Here is a 19,415-nt window from a genome sequence, read left to right on the forward strand (position 1 = left end):
AAATACTGTTAGTCACTGTTCAACACATTTCGAGAGTCAGTCAGTCATCACATAGTCATCACATCATATTAGAACAGTTCGATCACTCGGTCGGGCTGTAACACGATGATATCGCTCGCAGAAAGTGACTGGTGGTCCAAGCTCCTTCCATGTACTCATCCCAGGCTTTCTGGATCCTCTTCTCTTGGGCAGTTTATATCCGGTTAGTCTCCCTCTCTAAGTCCGCAGATCGCACAGCAACATCAACCACTTTAGCTTCCTGTCGCAGTTGTAGCACTAACTTGTAGAATGGGACACCCCCGTGCCTGGCCAATGTGTTCAGTCGGTTGTGCAAGCCTGGATAAAAGGGATTATTAATAATGGTGCATTAGTAAATTGCATTATTTTTTTTTTCAGTATTTATTAATATTTATTTTATTTCAAAATTGTATTATATGATTCTTAATTTACATCAAAATTACATCACTTTATTTCTATCATTGGAAAACATAATTGACTTGTTAACATACCTTCAACGTCGTTGTTGGTGCGCACTGTCCGCCGAAACACTGACCAGTCCTGGACTCTGAATACTCGATGGCGAAACCACGCTCAGTCAATATACTCGATGGCGAAACCACTGTCAGTCAATATAGCCCACCAGGTCTCGACGTTGTGGTGTGTTGGCTCTTCCTCTCAAATGGTGGAATGTCTCCGGAATGTGTTGTGCTGGCAGGAAAGGCAAGGAGAGTAGCTAACGAATGTAGTTGTGGACTTCCTGTTGTTCCTTGTACCCTCTGGCCAAGCCTAAAGACTGAACATGCCTCCAAACTGCCTGTGTCCAGTGAAAGATGCACCCTTTGATCGTAACGGTAGGGTGATCTGAACTTGTTGGCGGTAGACTCTGCTTTGGGGCCAAAAACCACTGCTCCTCTGGGATGACACTTGTTATCACATCAGCGACAACATCACCGGCTCTCGAATGAGGCTGGGCGCTGACCCGTTCTTTCACCTGTGAAGAATAACGGACAAATAAGCATAATGAAGACAGGGGTACAATAAAAATTACGTACATGTATAATAAACATTTCATATCATTAAAAACTCACCACTGCAGCAACCTCTTTGTAGATGGGCAGTCGGGCGTTAGCTGGATGGCAGTGAGGCTGGACACCTGGTCTGAAGTGATCCCCTTTCTGGCTTACTGTTGCGTGGCAGCGCAGTTTTGCCGATCGAGCGCTGCAGGTCCATAGAGTAGATGACTTTTTAGCATTCTGAAACAAATAAGAATTATTATAGAATGCTATTATATATATAATTTATAGGGAAAAAAATATCGTACATTATTGAAGCTTTAAATCTAGATTTTATAGTGAATTCATGAATAAGTTATTGTCCCCCGCCGCAACACGGAGCGGGGACATAGAAATGCCGGGCGTCCGTCCGTGCGTCCGTCCGTCACACTTTTTTGTAAGCGCACTCATGCCTACAAATTTGGACTGAATTTCATTAAATTAATTTAATCAAATTTATACCAAATGTTTATACCACTATTACCTTGGTCAAGTTCTCACCTGTCAAACTTGCAGTGTATTTCCTCATAGATACGCTCGTAATTCTATGAGGGAATTTTAAATGACATTCACTTGCCACTTGGTTTACAGCATCGTAACTCCTTGCACAGTTCGATACTTTTTGCTGGAGTTATGGGATTTTGACCACATTAATGACTCTGTTTTATCAAAAAATTGACCTTGTAAGCGCTCTCATGCCTACAAATTTTGACGGATTTTCATTAAATTTATACCAAATGTTTATACCACTAATACTTCCGTCAAGTTCGAAAATCAGCATTGGTCGATACTTTTTGTTGGAGTTATGGGACTTTGACCACAATAATGACTCCGTTTTATCCCAAATTTAACCTTGTAAGCGTTCTCATGCCTACAAATTTTGACGGATTTTCATTAAAAATATACCAAATGTTTATACCACTAATACTTCGGTCAAGTTCGAAAATCAGCATTGGTCGATACTTTTTGTTGGAGTTATGGGACTTTGACCACAATAATGACTCCGTTTTATCCCAAAATTCACATTGTAAGCGCTCTCATGCCTACAAATTTTGACGGATTTACATGAAATTTATACCAAATGTTTATACCACTAATACCTTGGTCAAGTTCCTAAATCAGCCTTGGTCGATACTAGTATACTGCTTGACCGGCGGGGGACCAAGGAAGTCTATTCTTGTTGAGTTTTGATTTTGTTTTATATCATACCTTTACTCCAAAAGTATATCCATTGCTGGCGATCAGCAAGCGTCCTCCTCTTTTGCTTCCCTTTTCCAGAATCGTGTAGTGGATGATACCGTCGTCAGGTATGATGTCGTCCGGCAACTCTGGTTCAGCGTTTATTGATCTAAAAAATATAAGTTAATACAATTTTATTAACAACCATATTTTATAACTCATTTGATGTAAAAACTATAAGTTAATACAATATATACAAACATAGATATAGCATTATAAACTTGCCATTATAGGCTGGTCAAGAAAAGAGCTGCAGGGAGCTGCTGAATTGGAGCCAAGATATAGTTAAGCACTGTTGGCACTGCAGTAAAATGGCCAACACCCATGAAGAATTTTTGGTAACTATATAATTTGTTTACTTTAATGAAAATTAAACTGATATAATTACTACAAATCTCCCATCACAGACTGAAGTCTTGTATAACATGTATTTCCTACCCATGGGTAGCTCATCAATTAAATTCATTAATTAGAATACTGTAAACAGTGAAATATTTGCCCTGTTATATTTTTGCCCCTGTTGCTCTTTTTGTCAACGAACAAATTTAAAACTGATGTCTCAAATGATCTCTCCTTAAACACAGCTTTGTTTTGGCAAACGGGGCGAAACGATTTTAAAGTGTAGAAGAGCGAAAATCTCATAGGTAAAAAATTATCCTGTATAGGTAAAAAATTATCCTGTATACAGTATTTAGTTGTAATATGTGTCATGTGAAACCTTCAGCACATTCAGAAAACTGTGAGCTTTGAATGCGTAAGTTTAAATCAACATGTTTAATGTACATGTTTACTTCTTTAAAATATCAAAGTAAATTTTTTGTTAGTATTAAAGCCATGCATAATGTACTCAGAAAAGATAATTTTCTTCCTATTCAAAATTGGTCATGTGGGAGAGCTCAAAAGATGCTTTACATGCACCACTTAATGGTAGTAGAAATCATTTTCTCTCTCTTAATTTTAGGATCTATGGGCAGGAGTGCTTCATCATGTTCAGAACGAACATGAATGGGCATTGTCATGTCAATCTGTCACCAGGATCGTGCTCCCATGGTGAATTAAGAAAACAGGGACAAAGAATGGATAGAGAAAGGAAGCCCAGCACATCTAGCCCTGACCAAAATCGTACTTGACAAGCGCTTCCTGAATAATATCCACTACTATCTCAATTTCAGGCATGAATTATCAGAATGCCTTATTCTGCATGTAATTATTATTGTATTTACAGTTTACTGACTTAACTTCTTTTTTATTTTAAGGTGGAATGTCCCTCTGATAAGAGAGATAACTTCTGTAGAAAATAATATCACTTTGTTTCTGTTAACTCACAATTATTAAGGCATGTAACAACAAGGGAGGTGGTGCTAGGTCCCAATTTATGTTGGAAGGCGATACACTTATTTAAATTCAAATATAGAAGAAAAAAATGACAGGAACGAATCGAACCCCAGAGCTTTTTTGAAGCAGGGGGCAAAAAAGTAAAGAAAACTTTTTAAAATATTACAAGAAATGTATCATAATGATAAAGTATTTATGAGGCAATACATGTATCTACATGACTATTCCTCCCCCTCCCAATCCCGATGGATTAATTCTTTTTTTAAATATAACAAAATTTTATGTACTTGTTCAGTACATGTACACTTTATGTTTGATGTTTTAGGCCAGAGAATATTTGGATGGAATGTTTTTATTTCCCTATTTATAGCTCGTTCACAGAGCTGAATGAATTATAATTGGGAAAAATGTGACTAGGACAATTACAAATTCTATACTTATAATCGTTTAAAACTTATAATATTTCAAATGTTTAAAATTAAATAAGGCTTTTCTATTCTGAGGGAGCAGATATGGGAAAACAAAATAAAAAAAACCCACCAATATCTCATTTGATTGAAGACAATAAATCCCTACATTGATAGTATACCAATTACTGGAAGATTATTCGCTTCATCCTCTTGTTGTGTTATAACAAAATTTACGCTCTGGTTTACATTTTTAGGATTTCTAAAATATATGGATCCATTTACTATTATCTTATCCAAATTTGAAAACAGAAAACCTTTTTCTGAAAATTTAGAAACTGTGGCAATTTATCATGCAGTGTATTAAAACAGGTATGTAAAACCTTCAAAAGTCTATGATAAAGAAAGATAACTCTTGCTGATTAAAGCAATTTTTGTTGCAAACCTATACAACAATATGCTATTCTGAACTAAAATGCAGCGCTTCAATATGTTTTGTTATATGAAATGAAAATGTATATAACTATATATTATTTTCTTATACATTTTGGATTTTTAATTTTATCCTGCGATGGTAAAATTGGGTGCGTCTTTTTACCCCAATAAACCCCAATGATATCCCAATGAACTTTGAAATACGCAAATGATACTAAGTATGTTCATAATTGATACACTTAATGAATTTTATGTAACAACATGTTACACAAATGAAATTTCAACCACGTGCCGTTTTTTTCACCGATTGGGCCATATCTTGTAATGGGAAATGATTTAAAAATTTTAAGCTAAAATTTGACTCAAAGATTGTTTATGACCTGTAATTATGTCCTGATGGGAGCCTTGGTCATTTGTGCAAGTTCAACATAACTTTAAGAAAAAGAGACATATCGATTCTTTTCCATTAGAGAAAGACTTCAGTTTTGATATTTTCATTTGTGAGCTTGCTCGCAGTACCTCTAGTTTCATTAAAAAAAAAACCCCAAACATTATCAAAGTACATTGTATACATGTATTAAATTATGCAAAACATATCCCCAATATTAATAACACAAGGCACCTTTAACGTGTTGGATCTAATGTATAGATACTAAGCCAGTAAATTGAATATATAGAGCACTGAAAATGGTTAACAACGCGAATTTTCACAATTTCAATTTTTCGTGTCGCTAGCCATTTTTAGTGCTTTATATACATGCGGATCCATATACGAGGGTTTCTCAGTAATTATTGAGACATTTTCTCTTATTCGTTTAGGAACAAAGATTAACCCTTGAAATTTCACAAAAATCTAAATAAGGATAGAGTTTATTGATGTGAAAAGTTTTCTGTCTACGGCATGATTAGATCATCCCTAGTTAGCTGTTCAACGTGCCTTGGACCAGTGACCCGGCGCAAGTTCTGCAAATTTTTCGCAACGTCATTTTAACGCTTCTCATTGCTCCTCTGTTTTAAAAACACCTTACAAACGAACAGAAATAAGACTTGTTCTTTATTTCTCATCTTTTGTTTTCATTTCAAGGTGTCATCATTTACATTTTCTCTCATTCTTGATTTTTTGTGGAAAACATTGCGGGTTATTTTTACAAGAAAGTCAAATTACTGTAAATGTCTCCTTCAGTCATTTTGTACTTGCAATTATTTTAGAACTGTTGACAAAAGTTATCGTGTAAATAATGCTTGATATTTAGTCCCTTTGTTTTAATTCTAGTAAAACCATCAGTAAAAAAAATATGACGAACAGAAGCTCTTTATCCCTTGTCGTCGTATAGTTTTTGTTTAAGCAATTGCGTGGCCTTAAAAGGTCTTCTTCTGATATTTCAACCCGTTTAAAGTAAATTCGCTGCGCCGCCTTGACGTCAAAATTCAAAGTAAAGTCGTGGTCAGATTTCTATTGCTTGGTAAATATATCCGTACCATATTCGTATTTCAACTCAAACATCAGTGAAACTTGGTCAAACGGTAGTCGCAAAAATTGAAAAATGAACATATACATATGTATTACTAGACTTTGACCCGTGCGTGCACGGGTTGACATTGCATATCGAACATTTAGAAATAGGTACATCGATACACCTTATTATTGACATTTACATAACAAAGCTATAAGCCTACAATAATGCTATTAATTTCACTACACTTTCCTTAGTTTGAATAACCTAACTGTGTCTCGGGAAAAGCCCCTCCCTTACTTATACCCGTAAAGTAGCAGAAAATTGCAGAATCGCTCTGGAACGATTTTGGAGAAAGTTAATGAATGATGTTGCCTTGAAAATAACAGTCAAATACCTCACAACAAACCTTTTTGAGACTGCAAATACCTTTCAACTAAAAATTCTAATCCATAGAATGGAAGAACTCAACACCTTTTCACCAACGTAATCGTGTATTCTTTGTAAAACTGGGTCTGTAGGACATTATTCATTTTTACGATAAAACATATTCTATCTTCACTCTCCTAACAAATATAATGTAACATTTTTGCATGTAATCAAATATTTTTTGTCATCACGAAGATGAAAGTAAGTGATTAGTTGAAATGTATATTTGTTATTTTATACTTTCTCTCATAAGAAATCATTAATTTATATGAACAAAATATATAGCGAAAGTCCAATGAAAATTTACCCGTATTTGTATTATCATTTCTGAGTTTATTCAGGCAGATGTGATATTGTGGAAACAAATATAAACTAAAGATCCCGTTAGTGTGAATGTATTGCGCAAGTGCAAGATTGTAAAATCCAAAAAATCCAGGTGATTTCCGGGATTTTTTGAGGAATTTTCGTTGATTATTAATTAGCGAAGCTTAACTGAGAAAAAATAAAAACAAATTGGTAATCTTCAAGTACCAAAGATGTTTAAAATATATAAAACAAAAGACAGTATTCTTCCGATTTCTCGGTATTAAAGACTAAAAATTCGAGTCTATTATTTTAATATAGTAGTATAGATTTGATTTATTATAACATTAACTGTAAGTGTACGGGCACATAGAAAGGGGATGTTCAAGTTTTTAATCTCAGAGTTCATGGCTGCGCCAGGTAACCCGACCACCGACTTGTTTATCTACCGCCGTAAACGAAACATTTGATATTCTTTTAATATTACTTTCTGTAATTATTTGTTGGGGTTTCTTCGATTTTTATACCAATTTTCACACTAATTCGTCATTTAAAAAGGGAAATATTTGAATTGTCTCAATAATTTCCGAACCCTCGTATATATCTACACGCCCTGAATGTTTGGTCGAAATCAGCGGCTGAAACTGACAAGAAACTGATAACGGGGTTATGTATTTTTTTTCTGCAATGTCGCTACCTTTATATCCCAAATGAATCACCAAAGAAAGCATTTTATTGTTTAAATAAACATACACACACCCTCAATCACACAAAAACATATTCTTTGCTTTCTGGTATGTGTTGATGAACATCCCAAATGAATGATCACGATCAATTTAATTGAATTGAAAATTAAAATCCTATGAATGCCTTAATCACGGTAGATTAATCTAATAACACATGGTTACTGCAATATTGTCCCGACAAAAGTTATCAATATTCATTAGCCAATAAAAAGTGGCTTATTCAGTTAGGTCATTAATCACCCGTGGTGATTTTATGATAGCTGAACATTGAACTTTTGATGATATATTCAAATGATGGTGTGTACTTGCACACATTTTGCCAAATATTTTTTTAACCTTTACCGCATTGACACTGATTTTGAACCACAGTAGTCTTCTGTTTACAGACCAGTTTAATTTTGTATCAAAATCATGGGAGGATATTTATACTCCATTTTAAACACTTGACTTCATGAGGACCAATTTTGGTGAACTGCTAGTGTTTTTTTTTAGGTTCATAGATCAAATTTCTTTAATCATTATGATTGTTGATTTGTCAAGGTAAATGGATATATCCAGAAAAGCAACCAAAATTGAGCCATCATGAATACAAATGATTCCATTTTATACTAGAATATGACTGAATAATAACAAAACATCAATAATAATCATTTATGCAATTTTATATAGCAGTCTCATGATATTTTCACATATTCAACAATGACATAAATTCAACAATGACATGGGTACACTAGGGTTTCTGCTAATCAGTCTAAGTCAAGCATTACACTTCACAATACACATTAGTGATGCAAAAAGTTCAATATATTTGCTGATGGTATAGACATATAATATATTGCATGCAAAGATATTAGTCCACAGAACTATTCATAATTATTTTAATCTCGTACAATATGTCACTTCCAAAAGTCTTACAATAAATATCAGCTAAGTTTGTCTTGTATGCCAAGGTGATGCTCATTTGAAAATTAATCTTCATCTGTTGAACATGCAGATTTCCTTCTGGACTTTTTTAATTTGAAAAACGACCTAGTTCTCTAAGCACGAGGTCTGCTTCTTTGGTTTGGTTTCTTGGCTAATGTCTTTGTTTTTGGTATTGTAAATTTTGAATCAAATTTTGAAGACTCTAATTCTTCAGAGATGTTCACTTTCCTGGTTCTTAAAAACTTATTAAAAAGAACTTGTTTTTCCCTTGTAGATTTTACTGCCAATGTTGATTCACTTAATCGAAATTTGGAAAATTGGGTGGTCAACTTGAAATTTCCATAACCATACAAAGATCTCCTCAAGTTCTGCATCTGACTGTTTGTAATCTCCTCTAAATATTCAGCCATGGTTTTGATTTTTCATTTTAATTTTAAAGAATAGTTTTTAAAAAAAGATAAAGAAAACTTTCGGTCAAAAATGAACAAAAAGAAAAAGAAAAAAAACCCCTTGTCGATATTAATTATATACATGTACGGTGTTTATTCACACGCTTGCGCGGAAGATCTTTTAACTATGCACACATTTAGTTTCATTGGGGTATTAATATTTCAAAGTTCATTAGGGTATCATTCGGGTTCATTGGGATATCATTTGGTACCATAGGGGTATCATTCGGTGTATTTGGGTATCATTGGGGTTCATTGGGATATCTTTTGGTATCATAGGGGTATCATTAGGTGAATTTGAGTATCATTGTGGTATCTTTGGGGTTCATTTGGGTATCATTGGGGTTAAAAGACGCACCGGTAAAATTTTGCTTTTTCTAATCACTATGTCTAGTTTTCTTCATATCATGATTAGACACATTATCAATTTTTGAAAAATCTAGCAGCGCTTCATCACTTCATTTTTTTTTCATATGAATCGATTTGTTTCATATGAATCGATTGATATTGACTTTGATGAAAATCAATATGAATTTTTTTTAAAAAATATATGTCAAAATTAATAGCAGAGGGATATTACACCTTAAGGAGTACATCAAATTTAGAGATTTTAATAACCACATTCTCATGTATGCATCCAAGAGGATATCGTATTAACCACCAGTATACAGAGCAAGAAACATCTTGGCAGCTCTTGACTACAATTTGTATGGAGTATGGATCTTTCAACAGATACTCAAAAGGATGGCACAACAAGGTAAAATATTTGGGATTTCACATATACGCTCAGGTCTATTTAACTGTAAGAATTATAATATACAGCAATGTCTCATACATTGTCTACTATTGAGCACTGGTCGAAAGGTTTTTTTGCCATTTTATTCTCTTAAGAATTACTGCTCTCGTGTTCAACAATGCTAAAAGGTTAAACCTAATTTTTATCAATCCTTAATTACATGTCTTATTTTTATTCAGATATCATAGGACTTATTCCAAGAAGATTGGTAGGTCGACTGTAGTCCAGAGAAAAACTCAGAAGACCTTCAGCCATGTTTCAGAGATCATGAGGAAGATTCTCCAAAGTCGCTTGGAGTCGGTGGGAATAGCACCAGGCAGCTGAACTTGCAGAAAGAGACCCTCGTCGCATTCCAGAACTATCGCCCCAAAGTCACCACCTCCAACGACCGAGCTTGTGGTCAAGAAAAAATCAAGATTTCAATAAACAGACTTTCAATTTCTTATGCCAGGCTGAAGTGAGCTTTTCTGTTTAAAATTTGTCCGCCGTTTATGGTCATAATAATAAAAAATGCTTCAAAAATAGTTAGAAATATTTAAAGCACACATATTTTAAAGCCAGATGAAGGTGAGAATCAAAATCTGCATATTAAAGTAACAGAATTGTCTGCTGTTATTGATTACGAGTGAAACGCCCCAAAATCATAAACAAATCAGTATATTTTCCTTTATATTGAAATTGGTAGTTGTAATTTTTTCATGTTTAATGTTTCATTTTGTTAGGTGCACAAATGAAATAATTAAACTTAAATAAACTAAAATGACTAAGTTAGCTAAATGTTAATGATGGCTTTTAATCAGTAGAAATAATTGAATTGACAATGTGTACTGAGATTCTATTGTTTGTGTTCGACTAGATATATACCGGTACATGTAATTATATAGCCATTCTTGTACCAAACGATGCTTACAGTTAATGCCAATATGAGCAATGTACATGTAGCCCCTGGGTCTCGTTTTATGATGTATAGTTTCAAAGCGGATGCTTTTTATTGAATGTCAGTTATGTTTTGCATTATTGCACATCATTTACACTTCTTTTCTCATAATTCAGGTTTTGCTTGGTTTACCTATTTCTGTTTGCTTTATGAATCAAAGAACTGACGGGAGTAGATTTTATCGATTATCATTTATTCAAAGTCAACGATATGTGATTTTGCATGACAGATAGTGTTAGTAATCGAATTATTTCTGAGAAATTGTATGGATCCAGGCAAGACTGAACTCTTGTCTTGTTCAACCAAACGCTCGGCTGTCTCCGTTTATCTCCGACAAGCAAGAGAGACTCAAGAGTTTTGTCGGATATTAACGGAGACGGCCAAGCGTCTGGTTGAACGAGACTACATTGATCTATAGCGTAGGAATACATACGACTTTAAAAAATATCTAAACTGTTTGTACAATTTAAAATCTTATTACTTTTATTGTATTAATAAATAAGTTTTCTTGAGAAACAATGCTTCAGAATACATAGCATCGAATTTATCGATTATATTTAAGAACTAAGTGTTGTCAGCGGTATTGATTTGTGCTTAGGTCCAAACACTGTTTCACTTTCGCGTTGCCCGAGTAAGTGCATAGGAGAGTTAATTAAAATCAACTCCCAAAAATGCATTTGCCTTGTATTGCAGTAAATATTGACCAAATTCATTGAAAAGGTGTGACAATTTGTAACATCTCAAAAAGCTACTGTGTATCAAACAACTTTCGTTTTCTTTCATTTGTATGTTCATTAAATGTGCAATCTAAGAAAAAGAATATTGAGAATTCATTGAATAAAATATTTACTTGATAAAAGTTTCTTATTAAGCAAGTCTCCCAGGATGAAATCCGACGTATTGTCCTGAAGGCTCTAGGTATTTCTCCCTAATTTTCCACACCACACAACTTGGAATGACCTTCCTCTGCCCTGCTCCAAGCTTTCCATAGGTCCATAAGATAAATTGTCTGTAGGCAGCATGCCTGTTGGCCCTATTGTAGTTCTCATCAGCAGGGAGAGCTAACACATCTTCCCTGTATAGTCTGGCCAAGGCGAGAACAGCTTTGTCCAAGCACAACACATGAAAATCCTGTTTGATAAGAAACAAATCAATTTTATTCAGTCTTGCACCTAGGAAAAATCTTAATAAAATATCATTTTGTATATCAATTTGTATTATTTTAAAAGATATCCTTAATTAAGGTTACAATTAGTTCATACAGGCAAGAGAGTTGTGCAGTTTTCTGGAGTCTTCCTGCAGCAGACCTTTTCCTCTTCTGTTGGCATATCATAGCGAACTCCAGGTCAAGGTGGCTTTGGTGTGTCAGGCATGGGGTTTGATTGTTCCAAAATGTCTAATATGAAGCATTCTACATATAATTTATCAACCAGAATGCTTTTTCGCCTAACTTAACATGAATCTTTTGAAATAACAAAAAAATTCAATTACAGTCAAAACTGCCAAAGCGGTCACCCCTATTAAGCAGTCACCTTTCGTATGCGGTCATTTTATTTCCTCCCGATAAAATATCCTATATCCTATATGATTGCCCTCTTAAGAGCGGTCACCTGTCTAACGCGGTCAGCGGCCATCGTATTTTGATCCGAAACTGTACTTTCGACATGCATTAGGCGGCCATTTTGGTCGGTCACGTGATGTACATTCGGGGATTTAAACATGGCTTCCGAATATCAGGTAACTAATGTACACAATATTTATACGCCTGAGGTGAGAGAAGCCAAATCGATCGTCGTAATTATATAATTGGCAGTTCAGATAGGAACGGGGAACAAGTAAATTGTTTAAACATGTATTTACAGTGTTTGTTTTTTTATGTTCACTGATGAAATAGATGTAATAAATGACCGAGACGAAGCTAGAGAAAATCGATCGATTTAATAAAAATAAATATGATTTTGAGTTCAGATACGGTTGGTTAAGAAATATACGAATGAATTGTATTTACAGTGTTTGTTTTCTATATAAAGTCATAGAAATAGCTGGTGTTAATATTGCGAGAATGTCAGCGACAAGGAAGGTTTTAACTCTTAATGAGCGGCATGAAGCTATCAAATTAATGGAATCGGGACTCCCGAAGTTTAATGTTGGGAAGACGCAAATGACGAACATATTAAAAGGAAAGGCCGAAATTATTATCGATATTGAGAATAATGCACCCTCTGACAGTAAAAGAAAGCGTCAGAAGACAGGTAATGAGGATATCAATGACCTTTGTTGGAAATGGTTCCAAGATGCCGTTGGTAGACGTATAAATGTAACAGGGCCACTCCTGAAAATGAAGGCACTTAAATTTGCCAAAGATCTCGGAAATCAAAATTTTAAAGCTTCAAATGAATGGTTGGCTTCATTTACCAAGCGACATAACGTTGTGTTTGGTACCCATAGTGGTGAGCGGGGGGATGTTGACAATGACCTTGTGCAATCTTGGATGGAAAGGATTTCAGATCTTATCAAGGAATACGAACCCGAGAATATCTTCAATATGGACGAGACGGGCCTTTTCTTCAGGTACTTGGTTTTTTTTAAGAATTCATAAAAAAAAATAATTGATGTATAGAACATAACATTTTTTTTCATTTTGATAGAGCTTCAACAAGACAAACATTTCATGTTAAGGGACAAGACTGTGCTGGAGGAAAACGGTCAAAGGAAAGGATCACCGTAGCCCTATGTGCCAGCATGACGGGTGAAAAACTTACTCCTCTAGGAAAGAGTCAAAAGCCGAGATGCTTTAATAGGGTGGACCCAAGTGCACTACCAGTTGTCTACAAGTTCAATAAAAAACTTGGATGACTTCCCACATCATGGAAGAGTGGTTAAGTTAGACAATAGAAAAATGGTCCGCCAGAAAAGGAAAATTTTACTGTATCTTGACAATGCACCATCACACCTGAAAATAAATCTGTCTAACATTAAACTTCAGTTTTCCCCAGCAAATACTACATCAAAATTACAGCCAATGGACCAAGGAATTATTCAAACCCTCAAACTGAAATTTAGAAATCGCCAACTTAAGAAAATGGTTCGTGAAATGGATCACAGCTCCAAATGTGGATCAGAAATCCTGAAAAATATTTCTCTGTTGGATGCAATCTACTGGATTGACAGAAGCTGGAAAGAAGTTGAAACGTCCACTATCGTGAAGTGCTTTAAAAGATGTGGTTTTGTTGATATGCAAAATGAGAACCTTCCAACAACTGAAGTGGATGTGAATGATGGGGGTGATGATGATGAAGATGAAGATGATGATGTCCCACTTGCTGTCCTACAGCTGTCAAGGGAACTTTTCGGTTGTGAATTCAGAGAGTTAGTCAAGATGGACGCGGATATGGAAACATGTGACAATCAAGAAAGGGACTGGGACAAGCCAGCTTCAGAGATTATTGAGGAAATGAATGAGAAGGAAGATGAGGATTATGAGGAAGAAGAGAGTGAGGAGTGTGAGTCTGTTATTTGTCGGGAGAAGTTCTGCAAAAATTTGGCAGAAATGAAAATTTATTCAAAATTTATGCTCAAAACTTTTTCAAAAATAAAAAATAAAAAATTGCCTGCACAATTCTTTGTTTTGTAATTTGTAAATTCATGTATAATAAATGCTATTAACTTTATTCATTATTTAGATCAGTATGCTAAATGCAAGTATATAAAAAAACCTCTAATATTTGTTTAGATAAGGTAACTGATGATGGCAAATTCCAAAGTCTCTATTCAAACCTCTGATAAGAGGTCACTTTGTGTGCCTCCCAAAGGTGACTGCTTAATACAAGTTTGACTGTATCTTACATGTTAAAACACGTTACAAACCTCAGTTTCCATCTCTTGTTGTGAAATTGAAAGTCACGTGATATTCTCTGTTGAATATTCAAACTTCCGCTCGGCGTATTTTGTTTGGTAAACAAACTTTGTTTCTCTTTTTAAACTTGTAAATATCGTTTTCATAATCGAACAAACTACTAGACAATTCATTTAAATACATATACAACACAAAATCGATGTTTTTATTGCATCAAAAAATATGCCTCAAAATTAGACCAAGCAGCTTTAAACACACTATAAGATGATTGCAAAAGAACAGGATATTCAATGAATGTGAAAACAAAATTGTGTAAGAAAATTGGGTGGCATAAGGGCATTAGTCAGAAGAATTAAGCAACATAAGGCAACATGGAAGAGTAAGATGATTATATCTTAAATCGGTAGCCCCGGGCGTCGGGCAATGGTAATTACACACCCCTATAATCACTATTACGTATGTAATGCAACATACATTGTGATTCATCCCGCACATAATCCTTTACGAAAATAGTTTAAACACGGGCTAATTGTAGTCGGCGCGCCAGTGCGCCCATCTCATCTCTTTTATCCCAAGTGAAATCTTCCCGTAGTAAAACACTCAAATGACGTCGATTTTTCTTTATCTTAAAGCATTATCGCTTACATTGTTGTCGAGAAATATCAAGCCCGATAGTTATTACCTTGTCAAACAGTTTTCACTTTTGATTCAGTTGAATTATAAGCTTTAACGGTAGGCGGTAGAGCTTTCATATATACGCGTAGAAGTTTATTCTTTAGTGCATAAACCATATGTTCATTGTATTTCATTTGTAATTCGTTATTTGACCTTGGATTTTGTCCATTTTGCTATAACTTTGAGCGGTTAGAGCTTTGTTTTTTTTTCTTTGGACATCACCGAACAATATTTTTAATATTTTTAAACATGACATTGATCCTGGAGTCTAGTCTACTCTTGTAAGACAAATCTTGGCTATAAAACGTCATACAGGGTATAAGTGTTTCACAAACACATACTCTTAGTATTTATTAACACCTTGGGTCAGATATTGGACTTTTTGAGCCAACAGCCGAACAGGCCTAAACATAGTATGTAAATTTACATGTATAGCCAAGTGGGGCAAGATTTGTCCATAATGGTTGTCCTTAATGTAAATAATATGATATAAATATCAAAAATTTGTTTACACACGGCAAAGAGTCGTCTGTTAAATGTATATTATTCTAAGGTTAATGACAAGAAGGCCCAGTACTTTTACAGACTTTTTCTATAACTTCCAATTCCCCAGGACATATATTCCCGATAAATTATTATTTATCAAGCGAGAATTTCTTGACAATTTAAATATAATAGTGTAAGGTACTATACATATGCACACAGAATAACCAAAAAATGTTTTGTTTTCCCAGACACATAAATAACTGTTATTTATGTCTCTGGTTTTCCTCTCCAAAACCCGTATCGTATTACATGAATGAGTACTTATCCAGAGTACGATTTCTCCGCTTGGATGGTGGTTCAGGGCACAGATGTCTGAAGTTGAAATATTTCTTTTAATAATGTGACAATTCTTTGTACTATATGATAATTATTATAGTACAAAATACAATCTCTTTATTGCAGGAACATTTTTAAACATCAGCTACCGGCTTAGCTGTGTGCCTCACTCCCCCCAATGCTCTCGAAATAAAATAAAGCTGATTTCTAGTAGTACATGTAGTTAGCAATGTTTAGCAAGTTTAATGACAAAACTTAAAATCGTTTCTGATCATTCACATCAAACCAATTTATAACAAAACCCATAGTATCAAATTCACCGTATCAACATTTTCTCTCATTCATTTATCACCTTTACTCTTACTCAAATGTTTCTAATGGCTTTTGAATGAAAAAGACATAAGGCGCCTCATATAAAATCAAATTTATTGATATCGAGATTATTCATTAATTTGTGCATCAACTACATGTGCCATCGTTGTTCACTTCTCAATCTGGCAGAGTGAAACATCGTGCCCGATGATAATAAAATCGTATAATCGATAATTTAATTATCAAACAAAATCTGTTGTGCGAGCGCGTCGACGCGCCGAATACAATTAGCCAAATCGCGCATAATTACGCTCGTCTTCAGAAAATTATTTCCTTGCGCAAAGGAGCATTTCAACAAATGAGACAAATGTTCATTTTCACATCATGTATTTTCTACTGGTCTCAAAGAAAAGGAAGTTCTCAACCCAGAGAAACTGGGGATATCGTCTCCCTTGTGAGACGGTAATTATATACAATTTATAACAAGCGATCTCGGAGTCCCGGCAAAGCTATGATGAAAAGTTTCCTCATATATATAATGCAAGGCTTCATGTTTTGTTTTCAAAAAGGATCAATATTCTCAAATTCTTAGTAATCCTTAGTGCATCCTTCAAATACTTAAATGAGTAATCAGTTACATGTACCAGTTTGAATCTTTATTTTATCTTTATCTTAATTAAGGTGACTCTCTACACCTGAAGATAGTTTCTCAATTCAGCAGAATAGAAAGGTTGAGATTTCAAACGGGTACGTGTGCTAGGAGAATCAACTTAATTCTTCGCTTATTACATCATCAGTTTTTTGTAATGACAGAGTTTCTACACGTTCTCTAACTTGTACAGTGTCGTCTACACGTAAGTACAAACTTGTAGCTTTTACAACAAAAATAATCTAACTTATATTATACAATAGAGAGGTTTAGCAGACCAACGTGTACGTGTACTTGTACGTGTAACTTACAAGTTAGAACTACGCGTACCAGCTCAATTACTTTTCTTGTTTAGCAGTTGTAACGTGTACTTGTACGTGTAAATGTTTTAACGTAATTATGGATATCCTCTCCTACTAAGCTGAGAATGTTGGTTATAAACGAAAAGTAGGAATTCTGCATGTGCTAATTTTATTAAACATCATTTATTATCAGTGGCGGATCCAGGAATTTGAAAACAGGGGGGGGGGGGGCGCAGTTAAAGGCAGGGGGTCTGGGGGCCGCCTTGAGGTCCCCAGTGGGTCCAGGGTGAAGCCCTGGTGGGGGTCCAGAAATCTAGATATTTTGAAAGGCAAAATCATGTTGTCTGGAGGGCCAATTTTTACTTATTTTCCCATCATTTTAGTCACTATAAATGTTACCAAAATGTTATGAGACATTTAATTTTGAAGTAACAAAAGCTGCAGAAAGAATTATCTTCACAAGTTTTCACCGATTCACATATAATAGCATCTTCCCTGTTTCGTGTTCTATCAAAATTTGCACCACCATCATCAGATAATATTAGCGAGAACAGAGTGTCAGAGTGATCAGTAAATATTTTTTTACAGGCAAGAACATCTTCAAGTATTGGATGATCAGCATAATCACTGGCCCGTATAAACAACTCGGCTGCAACAATAATCCTTATCTTCCAGGAAAGACTCGTATCGCCTAAACAAAATTAAATGATTTTTTTCTAAATATTTATGACTGCATTATTTATTAATGTTTTATATGTGTAGTTAAAGCAATATATACAGTGCACTGTGTCCTGTCGAAACTCAATCAAAATTCAAGCATTTTTTAACACTGGTAATTTTTAAGCCACACATTTTTAACTTATAAAAATATATATGATATTATAAATTGATAGTACTGGTATTAAAATTTTTGCTTCTAAAAAATGATCAGGAGATCTAGCCTAAAATTTGCTTTTACTTGTTTAATTTCATTTCCAAACACTTCTAATTATTTCTTTTCCTATAGCTTTTTCTATAGTTTTCAGATTTTAATAAATATTAATTTTAAAACAAATTACCTGTTATGAAGATGGAAACGCAGTTGTACAAACAATTCCCGTCACCGGGAACCTTTTTAGCTTCGTAACACAAATTATCATCAGGAATAAGTGCATTTGCCAGCGTGTCTTCTTTCAATCTCTGAAGCATTTCTATTTTGGGACAATCTCTAATGATATCTCGAATACCGTTGATAAGTTGTGCATGAATGACTTGACACTGACTTTTGTCACGATCTAGGACAGACCGCCGAAGTAATTCAAAATTGTCCATGTTATCCATGTTCAATTTGCAGACGCTGCAGCCGAAAGTCAGTCGTACATAAACCGAGTCTTACACTAGAAGTCCACTCGTACACAAGTTGAGCCGTTCCTATTTTTTTTTTAATTACTAAACTATATCGAATGAAATAACACTTCTACATGAATATGCCTACAAATTATAAATCTTTGTATTTTTCATTTTACAAATTGAATTTAATATTAAAGTAAAGCATGACTTTATATGATCAGAAAAAAATCATCCACAAAAAAAAAATCAAACGGGGGGGGGGGGGGGGGGCGAGCGCCCGGCGCGCCGGCGCTGGATCCGCCACTGATTATATATGCACATTTTTATTTATCGCAAATTAATAAGATAACGGAGCCATTGCATGTTTTGAAGGAAAAGATGCGTGAAATAAAACTCCAATAACATATTAAACGCTAATGAAAATTTATGTTGGTAGATATCAGTATTCGCATTGAATATTCAAGCTTATTAAAAGTTAACATATTTATTAAAATTAATAGACAACAGGGAAACAGAGGCTACAAGTTCGACCTTACGGGTACTTTGCAATTTACACGTATGTTCATTCGGGTACATACGTGTAGAAATTCGTCATTACACAAACTGATGACGTAATGCACATATTTTCCGTTCTACACGTACACGTACGCGTACACGTTGGTTTGCTAAACCTCTCTATTATTTAGAATTTTAAACTTAATTTGTGTGCAAATTGATAAGAGAATCACTATTTTAAAAAATAAATTAAGTATATTTGTGTCACAAAACTGCGTAGTTATGAAATCTCAACTAATAAATTCCAAAAACATGTTTGAGAATGTGAATTTAAAAAAACACAAACTCGTACACATTTTAAATTTCAAACTTCTTTAATATTACTTGAATAGGATGAATAAAATATATACATTGTATAATTTAAACAGTCCAAAATTGCAATTTAAGATAAAAAAAAAAGTTTAGTCAT

General features: G+C 34.5%; 1 protein-coding gene and 1 long non-coding RNA gene across 2 annotated transcripts; one reads left to right on the forward strand and one right to left on the reverse strand.

The window, feature by feature from the left end:
• Positions 1-397: 397 nt before the first annotated feature.
• LOC105341127 (uncharacterized) lies at positions 398-2,396 on the reverse strand. The gene is made up of 3 exons (XR_010714912.1): positions 2,262-2,396; positions 1,089-1,253; positions 398-991 (listed from the first exon to the last, which is right to left on the reverse strand). It is a non-coding gene; the product is annotated as an uncharacterized lncRNA (long non-coding RNA).
• A 10,714-nt stretch (positions 2,397-13,110) lies between these two features.
• LOC136276349 (tigger transposable element-derived protein 4-like) lies at positions 13,111-14,202 on the forward strand. Its single transcript, XM_066088220.1, has 2 exons — positions 13,111-14,013; positions 14,190-14,202. The coding sequence occupies exons 1-2, from the start codon at positions 13,406-13,408 to the stop codon at positions 14,200-14,202; spliced, it is 621 nt and encodes a 206-aa protein (XP_065944292.1). The 5' UTR covers positions 13,111-13,405.
• Positions 14,203-19,415: the final 5,213 nt, after the last annotated feature.

The sequence above is a fragment of the Magallana gigas genome, chromosome 6, assembly GCF_963853765.1.
Source record: "Magallana gigas chromosome 6, xbMagGiga1.1, whole genome shotgun sequence".
NCBI lineage: Eukaryota > Metazoa > Mollusca > Bivalvia > Ostreida > Ostreidae > Magallana > Magallana gigas.